At 47.8% G+C, this 16860-nt stretch overlaps 1 protein-coding gene across 1 annotated transcript in view; it reads right to left on the reverse strand.

Moving 5' to 3' along the window:
• Window positions 1-16418, reverse strand: part of TRIM54 (tripartite motif containing 54) — a 102635-nt gene extending 86217 nt beyond the window's left edge. Inside the window, 2 exon segments of the mRNA XM_075847432.1 lie at window positions 16237-16376; window positions 16379-16418. Coding sequence (XP_075703547.1) covers window positions 16237-16376; window positions 16379-16403 — 165 coding nt within the window. The 5' untranslated portion in view covers window positions 16404-16418.
• Between the last annotated feature and the right edge of the window lie 442 nt (window positions 16419-16860).

Raw genomic sequence — 16860 nt, forward strand, 5'->3', positions numbered from 1 at the left:
AGTGGGACTTATGTGTGGTGCTCATTCACCTCTGTGAACCCATTTGAGCCCTTGCAGTCAGTGGCATTGAAATATTTAGCGCTTAAAGTCTGTTTTCTAGTAGCTATAACAGACAAGACGGTCAGTGACATACAGGCTCTTGGATTGGCTGAACCTTATCTTTTTCTGCAGGACCGTGTCCTGATGAGGACATTACCTTATATCACCCCAAAAGTGCCTTCATTCCAGAACATTAACCAACAGATTGAGTTACCCGTGTTCTATCCGGAGCCATCAGAAGAATGCAGACTGCTCTCATTAGATGCCGGTAGAGCCTTGAAAACATATTCATCGAACCAAGAAGTTTAGGAGGTCCGATCATCTTTTCCTATTATTTCGAGGCCGGAATAAGGGCCAAAAATCATCTAAGTCCAGATGTATAAGGAAGGTGATTACTATCTGCTGCACGCAGGCTGGGTTACAGACTCCACAGAGCCTCAGGTCTCACTCTACTGGAGCCGTGTCCACGTCATGGGCAGAGAGAAGCTGCATTCCAGTCCATCAGATTTTCAGAACGGCCTCATGGACTTCTCCACATACGTTTGTAAAACATTATAAGCCGGACGTCAGAAGAGATGGAGAAACGGCTTTTGGTCGAGCGCTCATTATGTCCGCAATTCAAAAGGACCCACCCGAAAATGGTTACATACCTCATCCCCATGGGTTCCGCTGCTGAGGACGTCAAGGAAAGTGTCATTTCCACTCAGCGCAAATTCTCTTTCCTTTAGTCCTAGCAGCGCTGCCCCCCCCCCCAATAAAATATCTATGTTTGATTCAGCAGACTTGAGTCGGTGTGGGGTTAATTTTTCTTTACGGTTATAAATATACGATGTGACCCCGGTGAGGCCGGCTCTGATAGGGTAGACAATGATAGCACCTGTCCGATCTTCTGGAGGATAGAATATCCCCACAGGCAGGGGGGGGGGGGGGTTTGAGTTGCTGCTGCTATGACTAAAGGAAAGAGAATTTACGGTGTAGTGGAAATTACGCTTTTATTACTTTTACAGAGAAAAAACTATTTGATTAAAATAAACAACAAAGGTATTTGAGCCGCCATATTATGAGAGCCAGAACTTTTTAATTTTTCCATCCATTGAGCGCTGTCAGGGCGAGGGTTTTTTTGCGGGACGAGCTGCGGTTTCTATTAATAACAGTTTGGGGTACATGGGACTTTTTGAAAACTTTTTCTTCCAGTTTATGTGGGACATAAGGTGACCAAAAATCTGGCGTTTTAATATATATATTTTTTTTTACAGCGTTCACCGTGCAGGTAAAATGTTATATTGCAATAGTTCAGACATTTACGGACATGGCGATATCAATTTTGTTATATTTTTTTCTTTACATTGCTTTTGAGGGGAGAATGGGAAAAGGTTTTTTTTTTACTTTTAATATTTTTATTTTTTTTATATATTAATTTTTTTTTTTTTTTTTTTTTACTAGTCCCCATACGGGACTTGAACCCATGATCGTTGGATCGCTTGCACTAATCTATTGCAATACATCGTGATTCTGATAGGCTCCTAATAATGTCTACCTTAAACGGAACTGAAATGATGAGTACAAAGACGGCAAACCTGAGGGATGTCATTAGGGCCCCGGGATACCAGGCCAACCATCGACACACGTGATCACATCTCTGGGGGTCCGATGGGACGTCAGTGCGGGCTGCCCCCATGTTTCTAACCACAGCATCTAAGGGGTTATACGGGCAGAATCCCGCTCGTTACACTGGAGTGTCAGCTGAAACATAGTCGTTCTATTGAGCGGTATATATACGGCGGATGTCGAGACGGGGTTAGAACTAGACCAGAGAGGAAGAATATGCGTCACATTTATCACAATGGTGCAAACTGTAAGATATATTTGCTGCATTTTACTAGACATGTTCAGAGTCTTCCTCTTCATTACCCCACCTCCTTGTTGGCTCTAGACTGGCTCACTTTAACCCATGACCCCATTTGCCAAGACGCACCAACTATCCAAGACAATTCAAAATCGTAACCACTTCTCCTGTCCTGTATACTGGGTGTAATTCATTATATACACAGCGACCTCTGTCCAGACTTCTCCTCACCCCTCATATATCATTATATACACGGCGGCCTCTCTGTCCAGACTTCTCCTCACCTCTCATATATCATTATATACACGGCGACCTCTCTGTCCAGACTTCTCCTCACCTCTCATATATCATTATATACACGGCGGCCTCTCTGTCCAGACTTCTCCTCACCTCTCATATATCATTATATACACGGCGACCCCTCTGTCCAGACTTCTCCTCACCTCTCATATATCATTATATACACGGCGACCTCTCTGTCCAGACTTCTCCTCACCCCTCATATATCATTATATACACGGCGGCCTCTCTGTCCAGACTTCTCCTCACCTCTCATATATCATTATATACAAGGCGACCTCTCTGTCCAGACTTCTCCTCACCTCTCATATATCATTATATACACGGCGACCCCTCTGTCCAGACTTCTCCTCACCTCTCATATATCATTATATACACGGCGACCTCTCTGTCCAGACTTCTCCTCACCCCTCATATATCATTATATCCACAGCGACCTCTCTGTCCAGACTTCTCCTCACCCCTCATATATCATTATATACACAGCGACCTCTGTCCAGACTTCTCCTCACCCCTCATATATCATTATATACACAGCGACCTCTCTGTCCAGACTTCTCCTCACCTCTCATATATCATTATATACACAGCGACCCCTCTGTCCAGACTTCTCCTCACCCCTCATATATCATTATATACACGGCGACCCCTCTGTCCAGACTTCTCCTCACCCCTCATATATCATTATATACACGGCGACCTCTCTGTCCAGACTTCTCCTCACCCCTCATATATCATTATATCCACGGCGACCCCTCTGTCCAGACTTCTCCTCACCTCTCATATATCATTATATACACGGCGACCCCTCTGTCCAGACTTCTCCTCACCCCTCATATATCATTATATACACAGCGACCTCTCTGTCCAGACTTCTCCTCACCTCTCATATATCATTATATACACGGCGACCTCTCTGTCCAGACTTCTCCTCACCCCTCATATATCATTATATACACGGCGACCTCTCTGTCCAGACTTCTCCTCACCTCTCATATATCATTATATACACGGCGACCCCTCTGTCCAGACTTCTCCTCACCTCTCATATATCATTATATACACGGCGACCCCTCTGTCCAGACTTCTCCTCACCTCTCATATATCATTATATACACAGCGACCTCTCTGTCCAGACTTCTCCTCACCCCTCATATATCATTATATACACGGCGACCCCTCTGTCCAGACTTCTCCTCACCTCTCATATATCATTATATACACAGCGACCTCTGTCCAGACTTCTCCTCACCCCTCATATATCATTATATACACAGCGACCCCTCTGTCCAGACTTCTCCTCACCTCTCATATATCATTATATACACAGCGACCTCTCTGTCCAGACTTCTCCTCACCCCTCATATATCATTATATACACAGCGACCTCTCTGTCCAGACTTCTCCTCACCCCTCATATATCATTATATACACAGCGACCCCTCTGTCCAGACTTCTCCTCACCTCTCATATATCATTATATACACGGCGACCTCTCTGTCCAGACTTCTCCTCACCCCTCATATATCATTATATACACGGCGACCCCTCTGTCCAGACTTCTCCTCACCCCTCATATATCATTATATACACGGCGACCCCTCTGTCCAGACTTCTCCTCACCTCTCATATATCATTATATACACGGCGACCCCTCTGTCCAGACTTCTCCTCACCCCTCATATATCATTATATACACGGCGACCCCTCTGTCCAGACTTCTCCTCACCCCTCATATATCATTATATACACGGCGACCCCTCTGTCCAGACTTCTCCTCACCTCTCATATATCATTATATACACGGCGACCTCTCTGTCCAGACTTCTCCTCACCTCTCATATATCATTATATACACAGCGACCTCTCTGTCCAGACTTCTCCTCACCCCTCATATATCATTATATACACAGCGACCTCTCTGTCCAGACTTCTCCTCACCCCTCATATATCATTATATACACAGCGACCCCTCTGTCCAGACTTCTCCTCACCCCTCATATATCATTATATACACAGCGACCTCTCTGTCCAGACTTCTCCTCACCCCTCATATATCATTATATACACAGCAACCCCTCTGTCCAGACTTCTCCTCACCCCTCATATATCATTATATACACAGCGACCTCTCTGTCCAGACTTCTCCTCACCCCTCATATATCATTATATACACGGCGACCTCTCTGTCCAGACTTCTCCTCACCTCTCATATATCATTATATACACAGCAACCCCTCTGTCCAGACTTCTCCTCACCCCTCATATATCATTATATACACAGCGACCTCTCTGTCCAGACTTCTCCTCACCTCTCATATATCATTATATACACAGCGACCTCTCTGTCCAGACTTCTCCTCACCTCTCATATATCGTTATATACACGGCGACCTCTCTGTCCAGACTTCTCCTCACCTCTCATATATCATTATATACACGGCGACCTCTCTGTCCAGACTTCTCCTCACCCCTCATATATCATTATATACGCGGCGACCCCTCTGTCCAGACTCCTCCTCACCCCTCATATATCATTATATACACGGCGACCCCTCTGTCCAGACTTCTCCTCACCCCTCATATATCATTATATACACAGCGACCTCTCTGTCCAGACTTCTCCTCACCCCTCATATATCATTATATACACGGCGACCCCTCTGTCCAGACTTCTCCTCACCCCTCATATATCATTATATACACGGCGACCCCTCTGTCCAGACTCCTCCTCACCCCTCATATATCATTATATACACGGCGACCCCTCTGTCCAGACTTCTCCTCACCCCTCATATATCATTATATACACAGCGACCTCTCTGTCCAGACTTCTCCTCACCCCTCATATATCATTATATACACGGCGACCTCTCTGCCCAGACTTCTCCTCACCCCTCATATATCATTATATACACGGCGACCTCTGTCCAGACTTCTCCTCACCTCTCATATATCATTATATACAAGGCGACCCCTCTGTCCAGACTTCTCCTCACCTCTCATATATCATTATATACACAGCGACCTCTCTGTCCAGACTTCTCCTCACCCCTCATATATCATTATATACACGGCGACCTCTCTGTCCAGACTTCTCCTCACCTCTCATATATCATTATATACACAGCGACCTCTCTGTCCAGACTTCTCCTCACCTCTCATATATCATTATATACACAGCGACCTCTCTGTCCAGACTTCTCCTCACCTCTCATATATCATTATATACACGGCGACCTCTCTGTCCAGACTCCTCCTCACCCCTCATATATCATTATATACACGGCGACCTCTCTGCCCAGACTTCTCCTCACCCCTCATATATCATTATATACACGGCGACCTCTGTCCAGACTTCTCCTCACCTCTCATATATCATTATATACACAGCAACCCCTCTGTCCAGACTTCTCCTCACCCCTCATATATCATTATATACACGGCGACCTCTGTCCAGACTTCTCCTCACCTCTCATATATCATTATATACACAGCGACCTCTCTGTCCAGACTTCTCCTCACCCCTCATATATCATTATATACACAGCGACCTCTCTGTCCAGACTTCTCCTCACCCCTCATATATCATTATATACACAGCGACCTCTCTGTCCAGACTTCTCCTCACCCCTCATATATCATTATATACACGGCGACCCCTCTGTCCAGACTTCTCCTCACCCCTCATATATCATTATATACACAGCGACCTCTCTGTCCAGACTTCTCCTCACCCCTCATATATCATTATATACACAGCGACCTCTCTGTCCAGACTTCTCCTCACCTCTCATATATCATTATATACACAGCGACCCCTCTGTCCAGACTTCTCCTCACCTCTCATATATCATTATATACACGGCGACCCCTCTGTCCAGACTTCTCCTCACCCCTCATATATCATTATATACACGGCGACCTCTCTGTCCAGACTTCTCCTCACCCCTCATATATCATTATATACACAGCGACCTCTCTGTCCAGACTTCTCCTCACCTCTCATATATCATTATATACACGGCGACCCCTCTGTCCAGACTTCTCCTCACCCCTCATATATCATTATATACACGGCGACCCCTCTGTCCAGACTTCTCCTCACCCCTCATATATCATTATATACACGGCGACCCCTCTGTCCAGACTTCTCCTCACCCCTCATATATCATTATATACACGGCGACCCCTCTGTCCAGACTTCTCCTCACCCCTCATATATCATTATATACACAGCGACCTCTCTGTCCAGACTTCTCCTCACCCCTCATATATCATTATATACACAGCAACCTCTCTGTCCAGACTTCTCCTCACCCCTCATATATCATTATATACACGGCGACCTCTGTCCAGACTTCTCCTCACCCCTCATATATCATTATATACACAGCGACCTCTCTGTCCAGACTTCTCCTCACCCCTCATATATCATTATATACACAGCGACCCCTCTGTCCAGACTTCTCCTCACCCCTCATATATCATTATATACACAGCAACCTCTCTGTCCAGACTTCTCCTCACCTCTCATATATCATTATATACACAGCGACCTCTCTGTCCAGACTTCTCCTCACCCCTCATATATCATTATATACACGGCGACCTCTGTCCAGACTTCTCCTCACCCCTCATATATCATTATATACACAGCGACCTCTCTGTCCAGACTTCTCCTCACCCCTCATATATCATTATATACACGGCGACCTCTCTGTCCAGACTTCTCCTCACCTCTCATATATCATTATATACACAGCGACCTCTCTGTCCAGACTTCTCCTCACCCCTCATATATCATTATATACACGGCGACCTCTCTGTCCAGACTTCTCCTCACCCCTCATATATCATTATATACACGGCGACCTCTCTGTCCAGACTTCTCCTCACCCCTCATATATCATTATATACACGGCGACCTCTCTGTCCAGACTTCTCCTCACCCCTCATATATCATTATATACACGGCGACCTCTCTGTCCAGACTTCTCCTCACCTCTCATATATCATTATATACACAGCGACCTCTCTGTCCAGACTTCTCCTCACCCCTCATATATCATTATATACACAGCGACCTCTCTGTCCAGACTTCTCCTCACCTCTCATATATCATTATATACACAGCGACCTCTCTGTCCAGACTTCTCCTCACCTCTCATATATCATTATATACACGGCGACCCCTCTGTCCAGACTTCTCCTCACCCCTCATATATCATTATATACACAGCGACCCCTCTGTCCAGACTTCTCCTCACCTCTCATATATCATTATATACACAGCGACCCCTCTGTCCAGACTTCTCCTCACCTCTCATATATCATTATATACACGGCGACCCCTCTGTCCAGACTTCTCCTCACCCCTCATATATCATTATATACACAGCGACCCCTCTGTCCAGACTTCTCCTCACCTCTCATATATCATTATATACACAGCGACCTCTCTGTCCAGACTTCTCCTCACCTCTCATATATCATTATATACACAGCGACCTCTCTGTCCAGACTTCTCCTCACCCCTCATATATCATTATATACGCGGCGACCCCTCTGTCCAGACTTCTCCTCACCTCTCATATATCATTATATACACGGCGACCCCTCTGTCCAGACTTCTCCTCACCCCTCATATATCATTATATCCACAGCGACCCCTCTGTCCAGACTTCTCCTCACCTCTCATATATCATTATATACACGGCGACCCCTCTGTCCAGACTTCTCCTCACCCCTCATATATCATTATATACACAGCGACCTCTCTGTCCAGACTTCTCCTCACCCCTCATATATCATTATATACACGGCGACCCCTCTGTCCAGACTTCTCCTCACCTCTCATATATCATTATATACGCGGCGACCTCTCTGTCCAGACTTCTCCTCACCTCTCATATATCATTATATACACGGCGACCTCTCTGTCCAGACTTCTCCTCACCTCTCATATATCATTATATACACGGCGACCTCTGTCCAGACTTCTCCTCACCCCTCATATATCATTATATACACGGCGACCTCTCTGTCCAGACTTCTCCTCACCCCTCATATATCATTATATACACGGCGACCCCTCTGTCCAGACTTCTCCTCACCCCTCATATATCATTATATACACAGCGACCTCTCTGTCCAGACTTCTCCTCACCCCTCATATATGATTATATACACGGCGGCCTCTCTGTCCAGACTTCTCCTCACCCCTCATATATCATTATATACACGGCGACCCCTCTGTCCAGACTTCTCCTCACCCCTCATATATCATTATATACACGGCGACCTCTCTGTCCAGACTTCTCCTCACCCCTCATATATCATTATATACACAGCGACCTCTCTGTCCAGACTTCTCCTCACCTCTCATATATCATTATATACACAGCGACCTCTCTGTCCAGACTTCTCCTCACCTCTCATATATCATTATATACACGGCGACCCCTCTGTCCAGACTTCTCCTCACCTCTCATATATCATTATATACACGGCGACCTCTCTGTCCAGACTTCTCCTCACCTCTCATATATCATTATATACACGGCGACCCCTCTGTCCAGACTTCTCCTCACCCCTCATATATCATTATATACACAGCGACCTCTCTGTCCAGACTTCTCCTCACCTCTCATATATCATTATATACACAGCGACCTCTCTGTCCAGACTTCTCCTCACCCCTCATATATCATTATATACACGGCGACCTCTCTGTCCAGACTTCTCCTCACCCCTCATATATCATTATATACACGGCGACCCCTCTGTCCAGACTTCTCCTCACCTCTCATATATCATTATATACACGGCGACCCCTCTGTCCAGACTTCTCCTCACCCCTCATATATCATTATATACACAGCGACCTCTCTGTCCAGACTTCTCCTCACCTCTCATATATCATTATATACACAGCGACCTCTCTGTCCAGACTTCTCCTCACCCCTCATATATCATTATATACACAGCGACCTCTCTGTCCAGACTTCTCCTCACCTCTCATATATCATTATATACACGGCGACCTCTCTGTCCAGACTTCTCCTCACCCCTCATATATCATTATATACACGGCGACCTCTCTGTCCAGACTTCTCCTCACCTCTCATATATCATTATATACACGGCGGCCTCTCTGTCCAGACTTCTCCTCACCTCTCATATATCATTATATACACGGCGACCTCTCTGTCCAGACTTCTCCTCACCCCTCATATATCATTATATACACAGCGACCCCTCTGTCCAGACTTCTCCTCACCTCTCATATATCATTATATACACGGCGACCTCTCTGTCCAGACTTCTCCTCACCCCTCATATATCATTATATACACGGCGACCCCTCTGTCCAGACTTCTCCTCACCCCTCATATATCATTATATACACGGCGACCTCTCTGTCCAGACTTCTCCTCACCCCTCATATATCATTATATACACGGCGACCTCTCTGTCCAGACATCTCCTCACCCCTCATATATCATTATATACACGGCGACCTCTCTGTCCAGACTTCTCCTCACCCCTCATATATCATTATATACACGGCGACCTCTCTGTCCAGACATCTCCTCACCCCTCATATATCATTATATACACGGCGACCTCTCTGTCCAGACTTCTCCTCACCCCTCATATATCATTATATACACGGCGACCTCTCTGTCCAGACATCTCCTCACCCCTCATATATCATTATATACACGGCGACCTCTCTGTCCAGACTTCTCCTCACCCCTCATATATCATTATATACACGGCGACCCCTCTGTCCAGACTTCTCCTCACCTCTCATATATCATTATATACACAGCGACCCCTCTGTCCAGACTTCTCCTCACCCCTCATATATCATTATATACACGGCGACCTCTCTGTCCAGACTTCTCCTCACCCCTCATATATCATTATATACACGGCGACCTCTCTGTCCAGACTTCTCCTCACCTCTCATATATCATTATATACACAGCGACCTCTCTGTCCAGACTTCTCCTCACCTCTCATATATCATTATATACACGGCGACCCCTCTGTCCAGACATCTCCTCACCCCTCATATATCATTATATACACAGCGACCTCTCTGTCCAGACTTCTCCTCACCCCTCATATATCATTATATACACGGCGACCTCTCTGTCCAGACTTCTCCTCACCTCTCATATATCATTATATACACAGCGACCTCTCTGTCCAGACTTCTCCTCACCCCTCATATATCATTATATACACGGCGACCCCTCTGTCCAGACTTCTCCTCACCCCTCATATATCATTATATACACGGCGACCTCTCTGTCCAGACTTCTCCTCACCTCTCATATATCATTATATACACAGCGACCTCTCTGTCCAGACTTCTCCTCACCTCTCATATATCATTATATACACGGCGACCTCTCTGTCCAGACTTCTCCTCACCCCTCATATATCATTATATACACGGCGACCTCTCTGTCCAGACTTCTCCTCACCTCTCATATATCATTATATACACGGCGACCCCTCTGTCCAGACTTCTCCTCACCCCTCATATATCATTATATACACGGCGACCCCTCTGTCCAGACTTCTCCTCACCCCTCATATATCATTATATACACGGCGACCTCTCTGTCCAGACTTCTCCTCACCTCTCATATATCATTATATACACGGCGACCTCTCTGTCCAGACTTCTCCTCACCCCTCATATATCATTATATACACGGCGACCTCTCTGTCCAGACTTCTCCTCACCCCTCATATATCATTATATACACGGCGACCTCTCTGTCCAGACTTCTCCTCACCTCTCATATATCATTATATACACGGCGACCTCTCTGTCCAGACTTCTCCTCACCTCTCATATATCATTATATACACGGCGACCTCTCTGTCCAGACTTCTCCTCACCTCTCATATATCATTATATACACGGCGACCCCTCTGTCCAGACTTCTCCTCACCTCTCATATATCATTATATACACAGCGACCTCTCTGTCCAGACTTCTCCTCACCCCTCATATATCATTATATACACAGCGACCTCTGTCCAGACTTCTCCTCACCCCTCACATATCATTATATACACAGCGACCCCTCTGTCCAGACTTCTCCTCACCTCTCATATATCATTATATACACTGCGACCCCTCTGTCCAGACTTCTCCTCACCTCTCATATATCATTATATACACGGCGACCTCTCTGTCCAGACTTCTCCTCACCTCTCATATATCATTATATACGCGGCGACCTCTCTGTCCAGACTTCTCCTCACCCCTCATATATCATTATATACACAGCGACCTCTCTGTCCAGACTTCTCCTCACCCCTCATATATCATTATATACACGGCGACCTCTCTGTCCAGACTTCTCCTCACCCCTCATATATCATTATATACACAGCGACCTCTCTGTCCAGACTTCTCCTCACCCCTCATATATCATTATATACACGGCGACCTCTCTGTCCAGACTTCTCCTCACCTCTCATATATCATTATATACACAGCGACCTCTCTGTCCAGACTTCTCCTCACCTCTCATATATCATTATATACACGGCGACCTCTCTGTCCAGACTTCTCCTCACCCCTCATATATGATTATATACACGGCGACCTCTCTGTCCAGACTTCTCCTCACCCCTCATATATCATTATATACACGGCGACCTCTCTGTCCAGACTTCTCCTCACCCCTCATATATCATTATATACACAGCGACCTCTCTGTCCAGACTTCTCCTCACCCCTCATATATCATTATATACACAGCGACCTCTCTGTCCAGACTTCTCCTCACCTCTCATATATCATTATATACACAGCGACCCCTCTGTCCAGACTTCTCCTCACCCCTCATATATCATTATATACACGGCGACCCCTCTGTCCAGACTTCTCCTCACCTCTCATATATCATTATATACACGGCGACCCCTCTGTCCAGACTTCTCCTCACCTCTCATATATCATTATATACACGGCGACCTCTCTGTCCAGACTTCTCCTCACCCCTCATATATCATTATATACACGGCGACCCCTCTGTCCAGACTTCTCCTCACCTCTCATATATCATTATATACACGGCGACCCCTCTGTCCAGACTTCTCCTCACCCCTCATATATCATTATATACACGGCGACCTCTCTGTCCAGACTTCTCCTAACCTCTCATATATCATTATATACACGGCGACCTCTCTGTCCAGACTTCTCCTCACCCCTCATATATCATTATATACACAGCGACCTCTCTGTCCAGACTTCTCCTCACCCCTCACATATCATTATATACACAGCGACCCCTCTGTCCAGACTTCTCCTCACCCCTCATATATCATTATATACACAGCGACCTCTCTGTCCAGACTTCTCCTAACCTCTCATATATCATTATATACACAGCGACCTCTCTGTCCAGACTTCTCCTCACCTCTCATATATCATTATATACACGGCGACCTCTCTGTCCAGACTTCTACTCACCTCTAATATATCATTATATACACGGCGACCTCTCTGTCCAGACTTCTCCTCACCTCTCATATAATCATTATCAGCTCCTCAGCACTGGCACCGCCTACACCAGCTCCTCAGCACTGGCACCGCCTACATCAGTTCCTCAGTACTGGAACCAGCTACATCAGCTGCTCAGCACTGGCTACATGAGCTCCTCATTAGTGACACCAGCTACATCAGCACTGGCACCGCCTACATCAGTTCCTCAGCATCAGCACCGCCTACATCCGCTCCTCGGCACTGGCACAGCCTCCATCCATCAGCTCCTCAGTACTGGCACCGGCTACATCAGCTGCTCAGCACTGGTACGGGCTACATTAGTTCCTCAATACTGGCACCGCTACATCAGCACCGGCTACATCAGCTCCTCAGCACTGGCTCCTCCTACATCAGCTGCTCAGCACTGGCTCCACCTACACCAGCTCCTCGGCACTGGCCCACCTACATCAGCTCCTCGGCATTGGTCCGGCTACATCGGCACTGGCTACATCAGCTCCTCAGCACTGACCCCACCTAAATCCGCTAATAAGCACTGGCATCGGCTACATCAGCTCCTCAGCACTGGCACCGCCTACATCAGCTCCTCAATACTGGCACCGCTACATCAGCTCCTCAGCACTGGCTCCTCCTACATCAGCTCCTCAATACTGGCACCGCTACATCAGCTCCTCAGCACTGGCTCCTCCTACATCAGCTCCTCAGCACTGGCTCCTCCTACATCAGCTCCTCAGCACCGGCTCCTCCTACATCAGCTGCTCAGCACTGGCACCAGCTACATCAGGTCCTCAGCACTGGCACCAGCTCCTCAGCGCTGGCACCGGCTACATCAGCTCCTCAGCACTGGCACCGGCTACATCAGCTCCTCAGCACTAGCACAGCCTACATGAGCTCCTCAGTACTGGCACCAGCTACATGAGCTCCTCAGTACTGGCACCAGCTACATGAGCTCCTCAGTACTGGCACCAGCTACATCAGTTGATCAGCACTGGCTACATGAGCTCCTCATTAGTGGCACCAGCTACATCAGCACCGGCTGCTCCTACATCAGCTGCTCAGCACTGGCACCGCTTACATCAGTTCCTCAGCATCAGCACCGCCTACATCCGCTCCTCAGCACTAGCACAGCCTACATTCATCAGCTCCTCAGTACTGGCACCGGCTACATCAGCTGCTCAGCACTGGTACGGGCTACATCAGCTGCTCAGCACTGGCTCCTCCTACATCAGCTGCTCAGCACTGGCCCCAGCTACATCAGCTCCGCAGCACCGACTCCTCCAACATCAGCTGCCCAGCGCTGGCACCAGCTACATCCGCTCCTCAGCACTGGCACCGGCTACATCAGCCCCTCAGCACTGGCACCGGCTACATCAGCTCCTCAGCACTGGCACCGCATACATCAGCTCCTCAGCACTAGCACAGCCTACATGAGCTCCTCAGTACTGGCACCAGCTGCTCAGCACTGGCTACATGAGCTCCTCATTAGTGACACCAGCTACATCAGCACTGGCTCCTCCTACATCAGTTCCTCAGCATCAGCACCGCCTACATCCGCTCCTCAGCACTAGCACAGCCTACATCCATCAGCTCCTCAGTACTGGTACGGGCTACATCAGCTGCTCAGCACTGGTACGGGCTACATCAGCTCCTCAACACTGGCTCCTCCTACATCAGCTGCTCAGCACTGGTACCAGCTATATCAGGTCCTCAGCACTGGCACCGGCTACATCAGCTCCTCAGCACTGGCACCGGCTACATCAGCTCCTCAGCACTGGCACCGGCTACATCAGCTCCTCAGCACTGGCACCGGCTACATCAGCTCCTCAGCACTGGCACCGGCTACATCAGCTGCTCAGCACTGGCACCGGCTACATCAGCTGCTCAGCACTGGCACCGGCTACATCAGCTCCTCAGCACTGGCTACATCAGCTCCTCAGCACTGACACCGGCTATATGAGCTCCTCAGCATTGGCACTAGCCCCGCCTACATCAGCTCAGCACTAGCACAGCCTACATGAACTCCGCAGTACTGGCACCAGCTACATCAGCTGCTCAGCACTGGCTACATGAGCTCCTCATTACTGGCACCGGCTACATCGGCTCCTCAGCACTGGCACCGGCTACATCGGCTCCTCAGCACTGGCACCGGCTACATCAGCTCTTCAGCACTGGCACCGGCTACATCAGCTCCTCAGCACTGGCTACATCAGCTCCTCAGTACTGGCACCAGCTACATCAGCGCCTCAGCACTGGCACCGCCTACATCAGCTCCTCAGCACTAGCACAGCCTACATGAGCTCCTCAGTACTGGCACCAGCTACATTAGCTGCTCAGCACTGGCTACATGAGCTCATTAGTGGCACCAGCTACATCAGCACTGGCTCCTCCTACATCAGCTGCTCAGCACTGGCACCGCCTACATCAGTTCCTCAGCATCAGCACCGCCTACATCTGCTCCTCAGCACTGGTACAGCCTACATCCATCAGCTCCTCAGTACTGGCACCGGCTACATCAGCTGCTCATCACTGGTACGGGCTACATTAGTTCATCAATACTGGTACCGCTACATCAGCACCGGCTACATCAGCTCCACAGCACTGGCCCCAGCTACATCAGGTCCTCAGCACTGGCTCCTCCTACATCAGCTCCTCAGCACTGGCTACATCAGCTGCTCAGCACTGGCACCGGCTACATCAGCTCCTCAGCACTGGCTACATCAGCCGCTCTTTCTTCTGTTGTATATACAAAGCTAAAGAACCCATTTAGAAACTCTGCCTTCTCTTGATCCCCATTACCACTATCTAGGGGTCCTACATGTTCAGACCTTGGCTTTTTTGCATTTATATGCTTGAAGAATTTTTTAGGATTTGTTTTACTATCCTTGGCCACCTGCCTTTCATTTTGTAATTTTGCTGATTTTATTACCTTTTTACAGATTTCATTAACCTCTTTATATTTTAGAAAGGCTACAAATGTACCCTCAGATTTGTATTTTTTGTCATGTATTGCCCCTTTCACAGAAGGTGTAAGCCATGTGGGGTTTAATTTTAGTTGTTTATACTTGTTACCTGTAGGAATACATTTTGCACTATAATTACCCAAAGTAGATTTTAGGATCTCCCATTTATCATTAGTTCTTCCCTCGCCCTGGGGATATCGGCCTTCTTATAATAATATGGTAATCGCATAGTTTCCTCTCGCTCACGGGCTAGTTACTTGCGTTCTATTTTTTACCGGGTGTCCTTTCTTTTAGGTGACATTTCTCCTGTTTATATCGTTATAGGGAAGGGGGGGGGGATTTATTCGGGCCGGGGTCACGTGCGCTCTTTTTTTTCCTTGTGACTTCTGCTCATGGTTTGTACTCTCCCACGAATGGTTTTGCAGCTCCTGTAACATTTCCTTGTACACGACACCCGCGTCTATCTCTACGTTCCCTGTGTAACGCTCCTCCGCCGTCATATAACACAATATCAGTCAGTTGTATTCTATAGATTACGCAGCACATACCTGGAATATATCGTTGGCGCACTTGCGGCACAGGTTATGCTGGCACGGTAGGATCACCACGGGTTTGGTAAACATCTCTAAGCAGATGGGACAGATCAGCTGCTTCTCCAGGTTGTCCATCGTCTGCGTGTCCCCCCCAAAGACTTAAACCCTACGGCAAAATTCATCTCCTCGCAAGAAGCGGCCGGCGGAGACGACACAATGCAGACGGTTACTGCACGAGACCTGCGCGGTCACAGCCCCACACACTGTCTAACTATAGAGGATGTTATCATACCCTGCGGGGCGGGAAGAGACCCTCTTAACCCCTTCCCTACCAGGGACATAGATCATCCTAGACCTGATGTCCATCGCAGGTCTGCGCCGCAGGCCGGACAGTGTTAAAAATCTGCAACAGGCGACGGCTGCGAATTCCAGGAGTATTTTTAGCTGCTGGATGAGGACGAGGGGGCGGCAGCTGTCACACACACAGCAGGTGACACCGAGTCACACAAAATAACAAAAAGACACAAATAAACATACGACCAGGTATCCCCAATATACCACGAAAAGTGACTTCTTACCCACACGTGTGCCAGGGAGGACTCACGACACAGCAGGTGGCAGCCGCCATTAATAACCGGA

Source organism: Rhinoderma darwinii, assembly GCF_050947455.1.
Source record: "Rhinoderma darwinii isolate aRhiDar2 chromosome 4 unlocalized genomic scaffold, aRhiDar2.hap1 SUPER_4_unloc_1, whole genome shotgun sequence".
In the NCBI taxonomy this organism is placed as follows: Eukaryota; Metazoa; Chordata; class Amphibia; order Anura; family Rhinodermatidae; genus Rhinoderma; species Rhinoderma darwinii.